The following is a 16,080-nucleotide window of genomic DNA, read 5'->3' as shown; positions in this document are numbered from 1 at the left end:
CTTGTTTGATTTACAGACCGATGAAGTGACTGCAGAAGGCTGCTATTTTCTCTTATTAGCCAGCATCTCATGTAAAGAAAAGACATTTTGCTGCCAATATAAAAAACTGCCCTAAAATGAATGGCTTTTTCACACAGATTCAGAGTAATAAAAATAAGAGGTGAGGTATCTGTTAACTTAAGAAACAGGAATCATCACTAACATGCATCTGCCTGCTCTGCCAGCTGCTTTTACATAGTTGAGCATGCCAAGATGCCAATATTAAGCAGCTATTCTGATTAAAAGTGTTTTTACATCATGCATCCTTCTTCCTCCATACCTGAAACAACTTGATTTTGATAATGGCTGCCTGTTCTCACCTCTGTGCTGAAAGTTTCATACTCTGAAAAAGCAGGACTTGATAGCACTGAGAAGTGCTACTTGTGTCACAGGCATGCGGATATGGCAAAAATTTAGACCACTTCAGACACAACTTCTGATACTATTTCAATGGCACGTTAAGTTTAGCTACTACTACACTAGAAATCCACAGCTCACTCAATAGCTGAATCTTAGCTCTGCAGAAGCCTTTGTCTGGATCTATGCCCACCAACAACATTGCCTCAAGCTACATACCCTCCTGCGGTGTGCAATCATTAGGGAAAAAACAGCCAGCTTTTTCAGTCAGTTGTTTCCAGGGCTTCTGACCTGGGATGCTGATTTTTCATACAAACTAGCTGTATCAATATCATGCTGCTGGACTTAAATTTTTCATTACTCTGTTGGACGCAGACAGGCTATGAAGGCTAAAGCAGTGCTCATGTCAGCAAGAACCAGCCCTCTCCTTCCCTGCTTTTCTTTCTGTTGGCCTGCAGCAGAATATGATGGATACGCTCAATGCCTGCACTTGACATAAGTCTTGCTTAGGTTATGAACCACGGTAGGCCTCGGTGTGACCATTCCTTAACCTGGACAGCTCATTAATAACAGAGCACCTGGTGAATGCTCATAGCCATGACCACGAACAAAGGGGGGCACAGCCCTAGAGTAAGTGACCATTGATATCATGAATTGCATGAGGTCAAGAGGAATATAAGTTTGTCTACAAGCCAAACATTTTACGCTGTAAGTTTGGCCGCGAAACAAAGCTAAATTTGAGGTTTCCTTGCTGAAGCAGTGGGCTGCACAGCAGTGATCATCCCCAGGGATGCCTCTCAAGATTACTCCTGGAGGGTGAGAGATCCTTACTAACCACATATGTTGATGAATTAAACTTTAATTTTTAAAGCTGCCCGATTTATGCCAAGATTTAGCAACTTGAATATGCAGTAGACTAATCACTGTGAATCTTGTCATCATAATGAATTAATGATATCAATCTAATTACAATAATAAGCAGAATTACTGCTATATCATTAATCAGCTGTTTATTTTCATCAGCTTTAGAATCATTAAGGTTGGATGAGACCTCCGAGATCATCTGGTCCAACCATCCCCCTACCTCCAACGTCACCCACTAAACCACGTCCCCAGGCACCACGTCCAGCCTTTCCTTCAACACCCCCAGGGACGGTGACTCCACCACCTCCCTGGGCAACCCGTCCCAATGCCTGACTGCTCCTTCTGAGAAAAAAGTCTCCTAATTTCCAAGCTAAACCTCCGCTGGTGTAACTGAAGTGTTGAATATTGCCTGCAGGTAGAGCTAGATGAATTTCAGCTTTCACACACAAGCTTGTGGCTTGCAGAGAACATTTTGTTGAAACTGCTTTTTGCAGCAAAGCCACTTGGGCTCCCCATTTGGGGACTGGACTAGATGATCTTTCAAGGTCCTTTCCAATCCCCACTATCCTGTGATTTGTGAGATTCAGCCTCACGGCGAGGCTCTACAAACGGGACAAAAGACAGTCCCTTAGCGTCTCGCGGGGGCTCTAACCCACGCCAAGGCCCACGCCCACTCTCTCGGCTCTCTAAAGGGGAGGCTGTCCCCCCACCGAGCGCTGCGAAGGCTCCGGGGGTGGGCTGAGGAGACATTTCCCCACAGCCTCCACCACGCCCAGCCTCACCACCCCCCTCCCTCACCCCAACTCATCCGGACGCGGCCTCTCCCTATTGGCTGCGCCGAGTGCGCCCGCGCCCTCTCCACCAATGAGCGGCGGCCACGGCGGGGACAGGCGCGGGGGTGGGCGGAGTTTGCCGTGAGGAGCGGCGGTGGCGGCGGAGGAAGCAGGGGGCAGCCATGGGGGCGCGCGCCGCGGGCCGCCTCTGGTGGGGTAGGAGCCGCGCGCCGGGGGCGGGAGGGAAGGCGCTGAGGGGAGCGGGGGGGCCGCCATTTTGTGCGCCCCCCGCCGCCATTTCGGGGAGCCCCCGGCCGCCATTTCGGGGGCCACGGGCGGTCTGAGGGGGGCTCCGGCGGCCGTTACGGGGGCTCCAGGTGGTGGGGGGGGGGGGGTCCGGGAAGGGGTTGGGGGCGTGATAGGAGCCCAGGCAGCAGCAAAAAGAATTGTTTTAATTATCTTTTTCTGCTTTTAAAAGCCACTTTCGTTTCCAGTAACTTGTAGTTTTCACGTGTTTTCCTGTTTCTTTTGTTTCTAACTTGCCTGATAGCCCAGAGTTGGGATGCAGTGCCGTAAGGACAGTAGGAAATTAATGGCAGCCAAAAGGAGGAGTCGCAGGGGAGCTGTGCTTCCTCTCCTGCTCCCCCTGTTGCTGAGCCTGCTGGGCAGAATAAATCCCTAAATCCGCTCAGTGGTCCCCACTGCAGCCCTACGTACGTGTGCTGAAGGTGCAGGTAATGCCCAGCCGGCAAGGGGAGGCTCTCACTCCATCAGGGTGAATTTGGGCCTCAGAAGGTGTGGGTGTCCTAAGGAGGGAGTTCACAAAGATACACCCCAGCAAAAGCTTTCCTGCCCAGCTCCTCTGGCTTTTCGATGGGAACGAGTGATAGTGGCCTAGAGCCACCTTCATTGCCTTCACAATGCTCCTGGCTGTGTAGTTTACTTACATTAGAGAACAGCTTCTGAAATTGGATTATCTGAGGTTGATGCTCCCCCTAAGAACCAAGCAATCACAGGTTTGTATTTTTCTGGCTTAAGGGATTGTAGGAAAATAATCTTTTTACTTTTTAAAGATGACTTAAACCATGCATGTCTCACAGTAGAATGGGAAATTACACTGCTGGTTCATGAGTCATAGTCAGAATAAAAATCAAAACAGAGTGGTGTGTGACTAGGTAAATTTTGCCTTGTGCTATCTCCTGTAAGCTCTCTTTGGCATATTTTTTGCATGAGGTAGAACTTCTCTATTTGAAGTGTCTGGGAGCCGACAGAAATGGCTGGGTGAGCTCTGTTTGGTTTCTGAACGTATTCTGCCATAGGTGATGATAAAATATGCTGCCTTAAATTTAATAATCTATTTTCGTTGTGGGAAGAGTTTTTTTTGTTGAGAATGGCTGTGGCATTCAGGTAGCGTTTTGCATCCTTGTTTCCTTACCCTGCCCCAGCGGCAGTTGTTACTGTAGGTCACCGTAACATGCTGTGACAGCCACATACTGCCCTAGAACCGCTTGATCTGTGCTGATGAAGTGCTGCTTGTGTGTGGGCAAACTGAAGGGACAGAGCCAATCTAACAGGGAAGTCTGGTGGTGGAAACCAGCTGGGATCACCCTAAAAGAGGGCTAGACAATGCTGTTAGGAGGGGGCGTGGAGCGCTGGATAAGGTGCTGGTTTGCAGTGGGGTGATTCAGTCCTGACCTCTGGCTGAGCAACCTGAAAGATGTTTTTTTTTGTGCTTCCCTCATCTGCAGACTACATATAATGAAACTGTCTCTTCCTGAGCAGGACTGTTAAAGCGTAGGTGATGCTGTGCAGTCTGTGTGCCATGTGCTGCAGAGTTCTCGTCACTGAACCGTATCTTCAGTCTCGATGAGAGACTAGGTGCAGCTTGCCATGCGAGTTAATAACCACTTGCAAACTAGCTAACTATTTTTTCATTAGTTCTGACTTCAGTGTCTGAGCTTTTACTCCCCGAGACTTTGGTGGATTAAGAAAATATTCTGCTTTATGGACTTTGTTACAAAGATGCTTGTCTTTCATAAAGTCAGGTCTTAATCCTCTGACAAGGTAGAAAGAAGGATTGTGAAGCTTTACATGGAAAGTCTCAAGTAACAATAAGATACAGAAGTGACCAGAAGTAAGAAATGTTTTAACAGAAAGCTATATCCTTGTGCCTTTTCAGTAGGGTGTTACTTAAGAGCCCCAAAGGTGTTTGAGTTAACCAGAGAGATTTAGCTGTTGCTCTCCAGCCTATTGCTAGAGAGACAAATCAATGCTAGATTAGGATCCTCGTGAGCAAGAATGAAGGCAGATGCACTACTGTCAGGATCTGTCCTAAAATCAGTGTAATTGTACTAATTCCTGCATTAAGTGGCCCTGTGAAACATGTGTTTGGTAGTGCAGTCCACTGCGTGCCTGTTGTGCAAGAGATGCAGGCAGTTGGCTTAGGAAGTCCTGTGAGAAAACTGAGAAGGAATTGTAGCTGATCTTGGGGGTCCACGTGGAAGTCCTGCCTGTCTGGTACCAGCAGAAGATAGGGTTGCAGCCTTGACCGAGTGTTCTCTGGACATCCTCAGCTTAATAGGAGTCCACCTTGCTGTAGGCACAGAGAATATGTTACATGATCCTATGAAACTGTGATTTAACTGGGGAGGGAGAGTTAATTTCTGTTTTGTCTGGTGAAGCTGGAGTTCCTCACCCTGTTTTTTTTTTCTTTCTGCTGATGTGAAAGCTTGCTTAGGGGAGGGGAGATGATTTAGCCATGGAAACAGGAGTGCCATAAATGGTCTGTGGGAATGCTGATTGCTTTGCTTTTTGTTCTAGGCACAGTGAGCTGCACGCTATTCCTGGCAGTTAACGGTCTATATTCGGCCAGTGATGATGTGATAGAGCTAACACCAACCAACTTCAACAAGGAGGTCATTCAGAGTGACAGCTTGTGGCTCGTCGAGTTCTATGCCCCATGGTGAGAATTACAGCTGTGTCCTTGGTTGCTCTTATCTTGGAGGAGCACCGTAGGAATCTGGTGCTGATCAGTCCAGGGTTTCTTTCATTCATTGGCAGCTCAGGTATCAACTTGGTGGCCTCATGACTAGAAAACAGCTGTAGTTGGGGTTCCTTTTTCAAACATCTTCACTGGAGAAAAAGGGAGGGATTAGTCTCAAATTGGCAAAAGATTGTAATAATGAAACTCTGCATACTATTTTTCCACCTCAAGTTAAAAGGCTCTTTACTTATTTCTATATTAACCTCAATCTAATGTGAAGCACAGAGCTGAATTCACACTTAAAAATTCCATTTAAAAATACTGGCTTTGTGCATCTTAATTTACTGCCTCTTTCTCCCATCCTGCCGGTGACCAGAGCACAGAGTCTCTTCATCCTGTGTATAAATTCTGATCATGCATATTCCATCTTTGCACAACTCCTCTGCACTGTTGCTGTCCAAAGCTTCCAGGCCCTGAAGAAAGGGGCCTTTGGTTGCACTCCCTGACAGTGTCTGTACCAGGAGGTTTAGGTGAAGGCTGACCTGCTGCCTCTTCCTAGTGCTGTTGCAGCTTGCCAGGCCAAACAGTAGGACTAAAGTGTACGGTAGTTAGCAGCTAATGGCTGGCTCCTTTTTCCTACAGACCTAGGATGCCATGATTATACACTGGCTGCCAGTCAGCTGTTGGTCTTTTCCTACAGACCCCTCCAGATGGTGCACCAAAAATCCTTGCTAGTTAAGGAGTTACCTGTGGAATAAACCTTTCAATCCTCATCACTGATCCATTTTAGCTTGCATCAGATGAGATTGTGTGTAAACCTGGCTTTTGGTGCTCACATTTATATATTTGTTTGGAAAGGCAGGTAGCTTGGAAGAGCGGTGTGTGTATGTGCATATATGTATGTATCTATGTAATATATACGGAGGGTTTGTTGTTGTTTTTTTCTTACAGTTGTCTGAGTGATAATGTGATGTGGTATAGCCTCTTCCCCTCTTCATGGGTAGAAATCTTTTGATTTGCAAACCCAACAAGGCTGCTTTCTCTTCATTACATAGTTTTGCAGTCGGAATGAATATTACTGTTCTGTGTTTTTTTTTCCTTCTAAAAGGTGTGGTCACTGTCAAAGACTAACCCCTGAGTGGAAGAAAGCCGCAACAGCATTAAAAGTAAGTTTAACTTTTCACAAATGCACTTGTGGTAGAGGACTGAGGAGAACTTGTCTGTTTGTCATCTGGCTTGGAAACATGGAGGCAGAATGGAAATAACCCGAATCATAGCACTTGAATTATACTTGTCCAGCTGCAGAAGTGACACACAAAAGGTGACACGCAGGCACTTAAAAGTTCACTTTTTCTAAAAAGCCATTCATTTGTAGAGGAAGCAAGTCAAGTTGGTCCCAGCGAGTTTCCATTACTGTTTTCCAGGTCTGCTTTTAACAGCACCACAAGACTTTAGAATCCATCCATCTCCCAAAATAGCATGTTTATCTTCCTTGCTGTCCTGTCCGTGCTATTGAAATACAGGAACAGCATGAACTGAGTATCTGAACACAGCTTTGTAAGCTGTTGGTGATGAGTATTTCCTTCATTACGGAAAACTTAGTCATTCAGTGATTCGCTGAGCTCTTTCCTACATAAAATATATATTCCTTTTTTTTAAGGGGAAAAAAAAAAACTTTAAAACTTAGGATAAAGGAAGAAATGAGCATACAAGGTGTTCCCTAGTTTAATGCTTCTTGGGTTACAGCATCTTTCAGTGACTCTTTTCTTAGCTTCCTAATAACTGTCTCCAGCAGATGCAGAGTATAAAATGTGTTAAATGACTGTAGAAGGCTTGCCTTAATTTTTGTTTTTACTTCCACAGGGTGTAGTGAAAGTAGGTGCGGTAGACGCAGATAAGCATCAGTCCTTGGGTGGACAGTATGGTGTCAGGGGCTTTCCAACTATCAAGATATTTGGAGCCAACAAAAACAAAGCAGAAGATTATCAGGGTAAATATGATCCTATTTCATGTGCTGCGCACCTAAAAGCGTCCCTGCATACAGTAATTATGTTAGCTGTTAGTGCTGTCTTGTGTTGCAGTTCCTCCCTGTCTAGTGCTTTTAGTAACGAGGAGAGGCAGGTGGGTGGGACTTGTTGGATCAGTTGTGCATATTTTAGTTCAGGCTGCGCGTCCCATCACCAGTTCTTAGTTGGTGGAGCTCGATGGGCAGCTCCAGAAAATTGCTGCTTTCCTGTGGTTTAGTGGAAGCTTGCCACAGTCACCCCCTCCATCAGATAAAGGTGGATGTTTGAAAAGCAGAGTGAGATAGAATCCTGCCGCTTGTGTTTTGAGCAATGTCCCACCACTGGTGCTGTATCACTCACAGCCCAGTCCTGCTTGTCCTAAAGAACCCCTAGGGAGAGAATGTGTTCCTTAAATTTGTAATTTAGTCAGTGGCCAGCCTTAGACTGGCTTTTCGGTGTTCTAATCGTTCATTTTGCTGTTTTGCAGGTGGCAGGACAAGTGAAGCCATTGTTGATGCTGCCCTTAGTGCTCTTCGGTCCCTGGTGAAAGACCGCCTCAGCGGCAGAAGTGGAGGATATAGTTCTGGGAGACAGGTATTTGAGGAAACGTGTGGTTTTGCTTTGAACTGGAGGCTGTCCAGTGCAGGAGGTTGGGGTTGTGCCCCCTGCTCTCTGTTCACAGCATGGCTCTGAAGGGACCTTTGGATGTTGCCTAGTCCAGCTTCCTGCTCCGTGCTAGAGCAGGTTGCCCAGGGCTGTGTCAAGGCCTGTTCTGAGTATTTCCAAGGTCAGGGACTCCAGAGACTGCACTCCCTGGGCAGTTTCATACTTTTAAATGGACTTCTTGTATTTCAACTTAGGCCCTTTTTGCCTTTACACTGGGCATTGCAGAGAAGAGTTTGACTGGCTTTGTCTTTGCTCCCTCCCACTCAGTTATTTATATACACAGACAAGGTCCTCACTGAGCCTTCTCTCTTTCGGGCTTAACAATCCCAGCTCTCCCAGCCTCTCGTATGTCAGATGCACGAAGCCCTTAATCAGTTTTGACCCCGGCTGGACTCAATCCAGTGTGCATGTACACCCTTATACTGGGGAGCCCAGCACTACAGATGCTCCTCACCAGTGCTGAGTAGAAGAGAAGGTGGCATCCCAACCCTGACCTTCTGGCAACTCTGCCTAATGCTGCCCAGGAGGTTGTTGACCTTCTTTGCCGCAGAAGTGCTCAAGTTCAGCTTGTTCTCCACTAGGACCCTGAGGAAAACCTTTCCAGCTAGCCTTCCCCCATGTGATGGTGGGGAGGTTATTCTTCCACAGTGTTTCTGCCGTTGTTGTACCTTGAGGTTGCTCACTTCTGCTGACTGAGGTAGTGCTGAATGGCAGCACACCCATCCGGTGCATCAGCCCTTCCTCCCAGTTCGGTATCATCAGCAAATTCGCTGAGGGTGCAACTCAGTCCTGCTGTCCAGGTCGTTAATGAAGATACGGGACAGTGTGGTCCTAGCGTCGGCCCCTGTTTGTAGCAGTGGTGAATAACGGTGCTTCGGGCTGGTGAGAGCAATCTTTGGCAAATCTGCTTGGCACTGGGGCCACCGTTTGCCTGGTCCAAGTCTAAGCTAGGTGGATGAGTGTTTTTTTTGCTTGTTCTTAAATTTGGTAATGTTCTGCTGTAGTTGTCTTGCTGGATTTCTCCCTGAAGGTAAATTGAAACACTTAACTCATCCTATAGTTTCTAAATCGTGGAGTGAGTCTCTTGACATCCTCAGGTTGGCCAGATAGAAGGCTTGGGTGGACTGCACCATGTGTGCACTGGCATCTTCTGTACGGAAAGCAGGGCACATGGTGGCCCAGGTGGGTTGTGGAGGGCCCTTTGTTCTTGGACTGATGTGAGCGTGAAGAACTGGGGAAGGGTTTCCACATGTTCCTGTTAGTCAGTTTGACCCAAACACTGTTCTTAAGAGAAGATTTTCTTGCTGTTTGTTGAAGGTGCCATGGGAATAAGCTGCATATATTTGTTGTCAGTTCTAAAATGGGAAAGTTGTACGACCTAACACTGCTTGTTTTGTATCTAACTCAAAGAGCGCTTGGTACAGCATGAGGTGGGAGAGCTTGTGTGGGAAACCCATTTTGGTTGCATCTTATGTGAGGGTCTGTTTGTTTTACAGAGCCGAGAGAGCGGAGGTGGAGACAAGAAGGATGTGATTGAGCTGACTGACGACAGCTTTGATAAGAACGTCATAAATAGTGACGATGTGTGGATGGTGGAGTTTTATGCCCCGTGGTGTGGGCACTGCAAAAAGTAAATGAGTCTTTTGTTTGTTTTGACAATTTGGTTCCTATTAGTGCTCATTTGTGTGCAATACCCTTAATTCCCTGGAAGGGACCTTAGGAATATCAGAAGTGTGTTTTTCTATAAGGTGTTTTTACTGAGAATATGCGGGCTTCTCCAGTGCAGGGCCCCATGTGTGCTGTTCTGGCTGCACTCTCCCTTAGTAAAACTCCTAGTTAACAGTAGGAATAAGATTCAGAGTTTGTTGGTTTTTTTTAACCTCTTCACTCCTTCAGATCTAGGATTTGAATTTAACTTTTAATAATCCATTTGGCTGTCTTCCATAAGTTTCTCTTTTCCCTCGGTGTGATGGATGTATGCTCCGTACTGTTGGAATGAGGTATGCTTTTGCTAACTCAGAGAGGACTTAGAGCACTGATAATCTTTTGTTTTTCAGTCTGGAGCCAGAATGGGCAGCTGCTGCCACTGAGGTGAAAGAACAAACCAAGGGGAAAGTAAAGCTGGCTGCGGTAGATGCAACAGTCAATCAGATGCTGGCGAGCCGGTATGGGGTGAGTGCCTGGCAGTGGTTAAGATTTCCTTTCAGTCCCTCGTAAGTCAGATTTCCCTTCGATCTTACTGAACTGATTGCAACCTGGCACCACTTAGATGTTTTGTTCTAAAAATGTTAAGTGACACACACAGTTATTGCACAATTCATTCATTCCTGAATGTCAGTAACAATATAAAAGGGGTGAGAGGAAAAGAATAAACCTGTTGGTTGCGGATGAAAAAGGCTGTTCACTTTCATAGCATCCTGAATAGCCTTATCACTGTAGTGAGAGGTCTCTCCTTTCACACCATGTTGTGTGGATGGCTGCAGAGCACACCCAGGTGTTATCAGGGATCGCTCCACCGATACTAGCTGCCCACATCAGTTTGCTGTGGGCCTAAAGCAATCAGCAAGAGCACTGAACAAATTGTATTTGAAGTGTAGCAGGAGGGAGCTTAAGGTCTTTTTTTTTTAGTACTGTGTTTTTGTTTCTTCCACGTAGGCACAGTGCTGTTTTGCCAGACTAAGCTGGGGAAACTAATGTCTGATCGGTACAAAGGGTTATGGAAGTCCTCCTGTAATTAACCTGCAGTGCTTGGTACCTCTGAAGGGAGATGGAAAGCATTGCTACTTCAGCAGTCCTAAAACCTGAAGCAGTGTTTCAGCGTGTAAATACTGTTTTGAATTGTTGCATAAGCAGAAAGCTACAAAATTAAGTTCAGTTGTAACATGTTGTAAGACTTGATTCATCGACAAATTAAATCTCTTAATCTGGAATACAACAGAGCAGCAGATGCCTTCCACCACAGATGACCAGATTTACTGAGTTGATGACTTAAACTTCTCTTGCAGATTCGTGGATTTCCCACAATTAAAATCTTCCAGAAAGGAGAAGACCCTGTTGATTATGATGGTGGGAGAACTAGATCTGATATTATTGCTCGTGCTTTGGATCTGTTTTCTGATAACGCACCACCACCTGAGCTCTTGGAGGTACCTCTACTTTTTTTTTTTTCAAATTGCTTTTTCCATTATATCCTTTGTAGCATTTTTATAGGATTATGTTGACTGTAAATAAAACAGCCAACGTATGCTGCTTTTGCACCATTTTTGAGGCAGAAATAGTCAAGGATAACAATTCTGATCGCTTTGCGTTCTGTTCTTTAATTCTCACTGTGTATCTGCTGTTCCCTAAAGGATTCAGAATTAGTACAGTGAAGGCACTGTCGGTGCTGGTGCCAGGATGACTGAACCCTCTTGGGGAATGAAGGAAAAGTTGAGTGAAGAACAAGATGATAAGGTTTTAGCATCTGTATGCTCTCCATTAGGAGTTGCATGAAAATTGACCCAACTTGTCCAAAAGATTCCAGACTCAATATGGTGATTTCTGATTTTGGCTTGATGGGGTTAGAATTGAAACGGTGATCACGATCAGTTGTCTCCAGAGTGGGGCAGGTTCAGCTCTGGGGGTGTGCAGAGACAATCCATTGAGGTATGGGAAGAAAAACTTTTTGTACAATTAATGAAATAAAAATACATATTCTTAAATAGTGATTATTTCATACTTATCCCATCCTTTTTTAATCTCTACTGTGTATATTTTATTATATACATAGAGTATTAGTAGAATAACAGATACGTTACTTACATAAGGTATATTGGGGCTGTGTGCTGAAAACATATTTTTTACTGATAGGATGCAGAGTCAAAGTTTGGTGACTACTGATCCACATAAATGGATTGATTCCTTTGTTTTTTAAGGTGGTAGATCAAATAGAAATGGTATCCATCAAATGTCAGTTTAATTTCCCTGTATTTAGCAAATGCTGCTCCCTGCTGGTTCTCCTTATGCTAACCACAGCACGAATGGGAACTGCAGGCACAGGCACATGTCTGGGTGTGCAGTCTGCAGTGATTTGCAATGAGACCAGCGGTTTGTTTTACACAAACCCTGGATCAAGGGCACTGATTTTGAGCTAGAAGTGGCATCTTTGTGTTCCCTCCAAGCCTTGTTTGATGCTGCTTAATTTTCTTCAAGTCTTAACAGAAAGCTTTGTGAACTCTTTGTAATTAGTCTTACCTTGGGGGACCAGTGAAGGAGGTGGGGCTTGCAAGCTTTTGTGTTGTTTCATGTGCTTATTACCTGGTAGGATGGAGTCAGTGGGTTGCTGGCGGGAAGTGCAGACACAGCTGGGTAATCAAAAGACTTTCATTGACTGTGTGTCTTTCTTTCTTGTAGATAATTAGTGAGGATGTTCTGAAGACTACCTGTGATGCTCATCAGCTGTGTATCATTTCTGTCCTGCCTCATATTCTTGACACAGGTAAACACACAAGCAAGCAGTCTTCTATATGAATTTGTACCCTAAAGCATGTAGAAGTGTTTTTTAATTTTTAATTCTGTCTCACAAACAGGAGCTTCAGGGAGGAATTCTTACCTGGACGTCATGTTAAAAATGGCTGAAAAATACAAAAAGAAGATGTGGGGGTGAGTGGCATTGTGGCTTCATCTTTTTGGAAAAGATGTGGGTGTTTTTAGAGGTAACGTGAGAGTCTTGTATGGCATTTATCTGCAGAGAGTTGTTCCTTGTTCTGGATCCGCTCTCCTGGTATTTCACTAACTGCTGGGGCTGGAGGTGGCTTGTGGCTCTAGAATAAACGGCTGTATTTTTCTCGTCTTCATGCATCTCTCAAGTCCTGTGTTTACAAGAGAGCTCCAAGCATTATGAGATCAGATTAAGCATGTTTTACTCTTACCATGAATGCTATAGTATTTTAGGGCAGTATTTTGGACCCCTTGAAAGTCTTGGTGAGGGGTAAGTCTGTCAGTGTGACTGGCATTCTCAAAAAAAAAAACTGCTAACAGTTCTCATGTTCCAGCAGGTTCAGCCTCTTTTTCCTCCTCTCTAGAGTGTATGTAGACTTCTGTGGGAAGTGAGAGTTGTTCTGACACTGACTGCTGTGAAAAAGAGACAAAATGGCTTGAAAGCTTGGAGGAAAAATGCTGAGATAAGCTGGTTCCAGAGGAGCCTCAGCAGACTTGTTAAGCATTAGAGGAACTGAGACCTGATCAGCGAGAAAATAATACTGGGTGAAATGTTGGTCATCCAGTCTTCGGCCAGAAATCCTCTACCGTGAGATCTGGGCACTATTTTGTCATGTTTGAGATCTGTGACTTGAGCCATTTTAAACGTTGCTTATTATAAGCTAGAGGTGCAGCCGTTTGTTCTGACTGGTAGCGTTGTTCTGGCCTTGGAATGGCTTACGTGGCTGTTCGATTCACCAGCAAAGTAGCTGTGACGGGGGCTGGGCTAGAGGTGCTGCTGTTCAGGAGGGGCTTGCTTCTGTTGCATGGTTCAAATCTGGGACCCTGATACTCGCTGCTGACTGGAGTAACAAACGGGGATGGGTCAACATCATCAAGGGCAGATTAGAGCCCAGTGCAAGCTCGGCAGGGTATGTGTGACTCTAAAACAATTGCAATACTTACTTTTAATTAAGTTGTTGTTTGTTTTTTTTTTTTCTCAAGGTGGCTGTGGACAGAAGCAGGCGCTCAGTCAGATCTTGAGAGCTCTTTGGGGATTGGAGGCTTTGGGTATCCAGCAATGGCAGCTATTAATGCTCGGAAAATGAAATTTGCCCTTCTGAAAGGATCGTTCAGTGAGCAAGGGATCAATGAGTTTCTCAGGTATTAAACCTTTATTTGAGTTAAATCTTTCAATGCCTGGTGCTGTGACTCTTTGGACCAAAATCAGGCTGTTATGGATGAGATGAGACTTGCACAGTTAAATATAAAATGCATTCACTGGAGAAAGGGAATGATTTCAATGGGATTGCAATTACTAAAGCAGTCTACATCTGTGTAGTGGACAGGTACTGTCAGAAAGTTGGCTGTTTAGAATTTAATGGTAGTTTTGCTAAGACTTCTGAAAATATTTTGAAAACAGAGAAGTGAACTTTAATCGTAAAAAAAATCTGTTTCCCTACTAGGCCGGTAAATTGGGATTTGGTAATCAATACTGCTTAACTTAAATGGTGTGATCTGGTCAGTAACTAGTAATTGGGAAGTTCTTGAGTAATTCCTAGCAGTGCCATTCCATAATGATATAAACGGATCTAAATCAGTGTTGATGATATTCTTGAGGTTTTTTCTATTGCCAGTAATCTTTCTCGTCCTGTCCTGTGTCTGATTTGTCCCTCAAAGAGTGCAAAAGGATTAGCTCCTCAGCGTTTTAATATTAAGCCTTTGAGCAAGCGTAACCAACAAGTGCAAGATGGGGTGCTTCACAGCAGGAGCTGGTTTTGTAGCCCTTGTAGTCAGTAGAGGCTTAAGAGTCCACTTAAAAGAAACCTGATCTCGAGCTGTTCTAAGGTGGAATTGAACCAGACTGTTCCAGGTGGATGGAGACTGGAGAAAATTTTTAAAATTAATTTTTACTTGTCTCATCTCAGGGAACTATCTGTTGGTCGTGGCTCAACAGCGCCAGTGGGTGGTGGAGCTTTCCCTAAAATTTACACAGTTGAACCTTGGGATGGCCAAGATGGTGAGGTAAGAAATGCTCAATCTGTAAGAGTGCTGATGCTTTGCAAGGTTCAGAGGAGACTGGGCAGAGTGAGAATTAGTAGTGTGAAAATTCTTTTGTTAATAACTATAGCAAATCATCTCGGTGGTCTGGCAGCAGGATTTAGATAATGGTAAAACAGACACCACGTTGATTGTCTGACGCAAACGTGGCACTCCGGTCTAGCAGTTAGGATGCAATCTGAAAGTTGAGTTACTTGAGACCGGAACGTTTACTACCCATGCCAAGTAAGGAAGGCCTGTGAGACCCAGACATTGTGGAGATTTTGGTTCTGCCATGTGCTGACCTTAATACCAAAGTCTTAATGTTGGAAAGTTTGTAAGTCCCACACTGTGACTGTGTTCTTCTTTAAAGTTCAACACTGCTGTAAAAATCAGTTACTACCACGCTTTGGTCAACTTCAATAGAATTAAAATATAGAATATGGTAGTAGTTCTGTTACATGGTCTATTTGGTTTTGACTTTTATCTGGAGTATATATAGTAAGCAGAAAAAATCCTTTTTCTAGTCTAAACTTTGATCAGTTATCCATTGCTTCATAACACTGAGATCTTAGGAATGAAAGGGAACAGGAGGGAGCTTTACATGTGGATGAAGGAAGGATCTAAGTCAGTAACGTTTTGGTCTTGTGTGCTGACAAACATTTGCTCAGAATTCTTGCTTTTTCACATTTTCACAGCTTCCAGTTGAAGATGATATAGATCTCAGTGACGTGGATCTGGATGACTGGGATAAAGATGAGCTGTGAGATCTTCAGGAGACTTCTTTTCTTGGGAGAGTTTGCGCAGCAGTTTGCAACCTGGTTCACATTCAGATGGATATTCCAGTGGCCTTTTTATGGAGAAGTAGCACACGACACACTGTGCTACGTGATGCACTGCAGCAGTGAACTGTACGCAACTCAAGAAAACATTGCAGAAATTCTATGAATTGTCATAACCAGTAAACTTGATTGTATTCTGTGTAACAAATATTTTGAGGACAACATGGATTTTTATTTTCTTTGAAACATCTTGGGGTTTATTTTGTTGATGGTGTGCTGTTTGAGTGTTACTGGAGGCTGTTAGTGTAAACAATTTTAAATGTGATTTTTTTTTTTCTTTTCCATGGAGGTGGAACCTGGTCGGCTTCTGTTTCAATTAAAGAATAAAACAATATTTTTGACACACAGTGTTAGTCTTGTACAGAGTAACAGAGGTGCACATGGTGAAAGCTATTCCATTTTGAATGACTCTTGTAAAATGAATGGCAGAAGAGAGCCTGGAGGATGAGGGAGTCCTAAACCTTACCTCCTTGCTGCGAAAAGTCTTGGCAGTTTGGCCTCAAGCTTGGTTAGAGAGACAATCTTAGTTTAAATGCTCTTTAGTCTTCCTTTTCCTATTCTTTCTCAGGGGGTTCTGTTTCTTTGTGCCAGACTTCATATGCTCGTTAGTACAATGGAAATTGTGTTGCATCCAGTAGGAAATGCTGCTGCACTGAGAGCTGGTACTTTTTTTTTTTTCTTTCCCCAGAACTAGCAGTAAAATTAATCCCCGTTGTAGGGCATGAGGTGCTAACAGTAAAAAAACCAAGGTGCTGTCTCCAGCAGATTGGATCTGATACTTCACTTCCCATCTGGCACTGTTTGGGTCTGAAATAGCAATTTCATTGCAAGAG

The 16,080-nt window shown here is 44.4% G+C and overlaps 1 protein-coding gene across 1 annotated transcript; it reads left to right on the top strand.

The window, feature by feature from the left end:
* The first annotated feature begins 2,103 nt into the window (after positions 1-2,103).
* Positions 2,104-15,594, top strand: PDIA6 (protein disulfide isomerase family A member 6). The gene is made up of 13 exons (XM_035321842.1): positions 2,104-2,249; positions 4,854-4,995; positions 6,125-6,182; positions 6,880-7,006; positions 7,510-7,616; positions 9,185-9,318; positions 9,746-9,860; positions 10,694-10,834; positions 12,081-12,165; positions 12,257-12,329; positions 13,371-13,529; positions 14,294-14,390; positions 15,104-15,594. The coding sequence occupies exons 1-13, from the start codon at positions 2,216-2,218 to the stop codon at positions 15,170-15,172; spliced, it is 1,341 nt and encodes a 446-aa protein (XP_035177733.1). The 5' UTR covers positions 2,104-2,215; the 3' UTR covers positions 15,173-15,594.
* Positions 15,595-16,080: the final 486 nt, after the last annotated feature.

Source organism: Oxyura jamaicensis, chromosome 3 (genome assembly GCF_011077185.1).
Source record: "Oxyura jamaicensis isolate SHBP4307 breed ruddy duck chromosome 3, BPBGC_Ojam_1.0, whole genome shotgun sequence".
Lineage (NCBI taxonomy): Eukaryota > Metazoa > Chordata > Aves > Anseriformes > Anatidae > Oxyura > Oxyura jamaicensis.
This window is presented reverse-complemented; position numbering and strand designations above follow the sequence as displayed.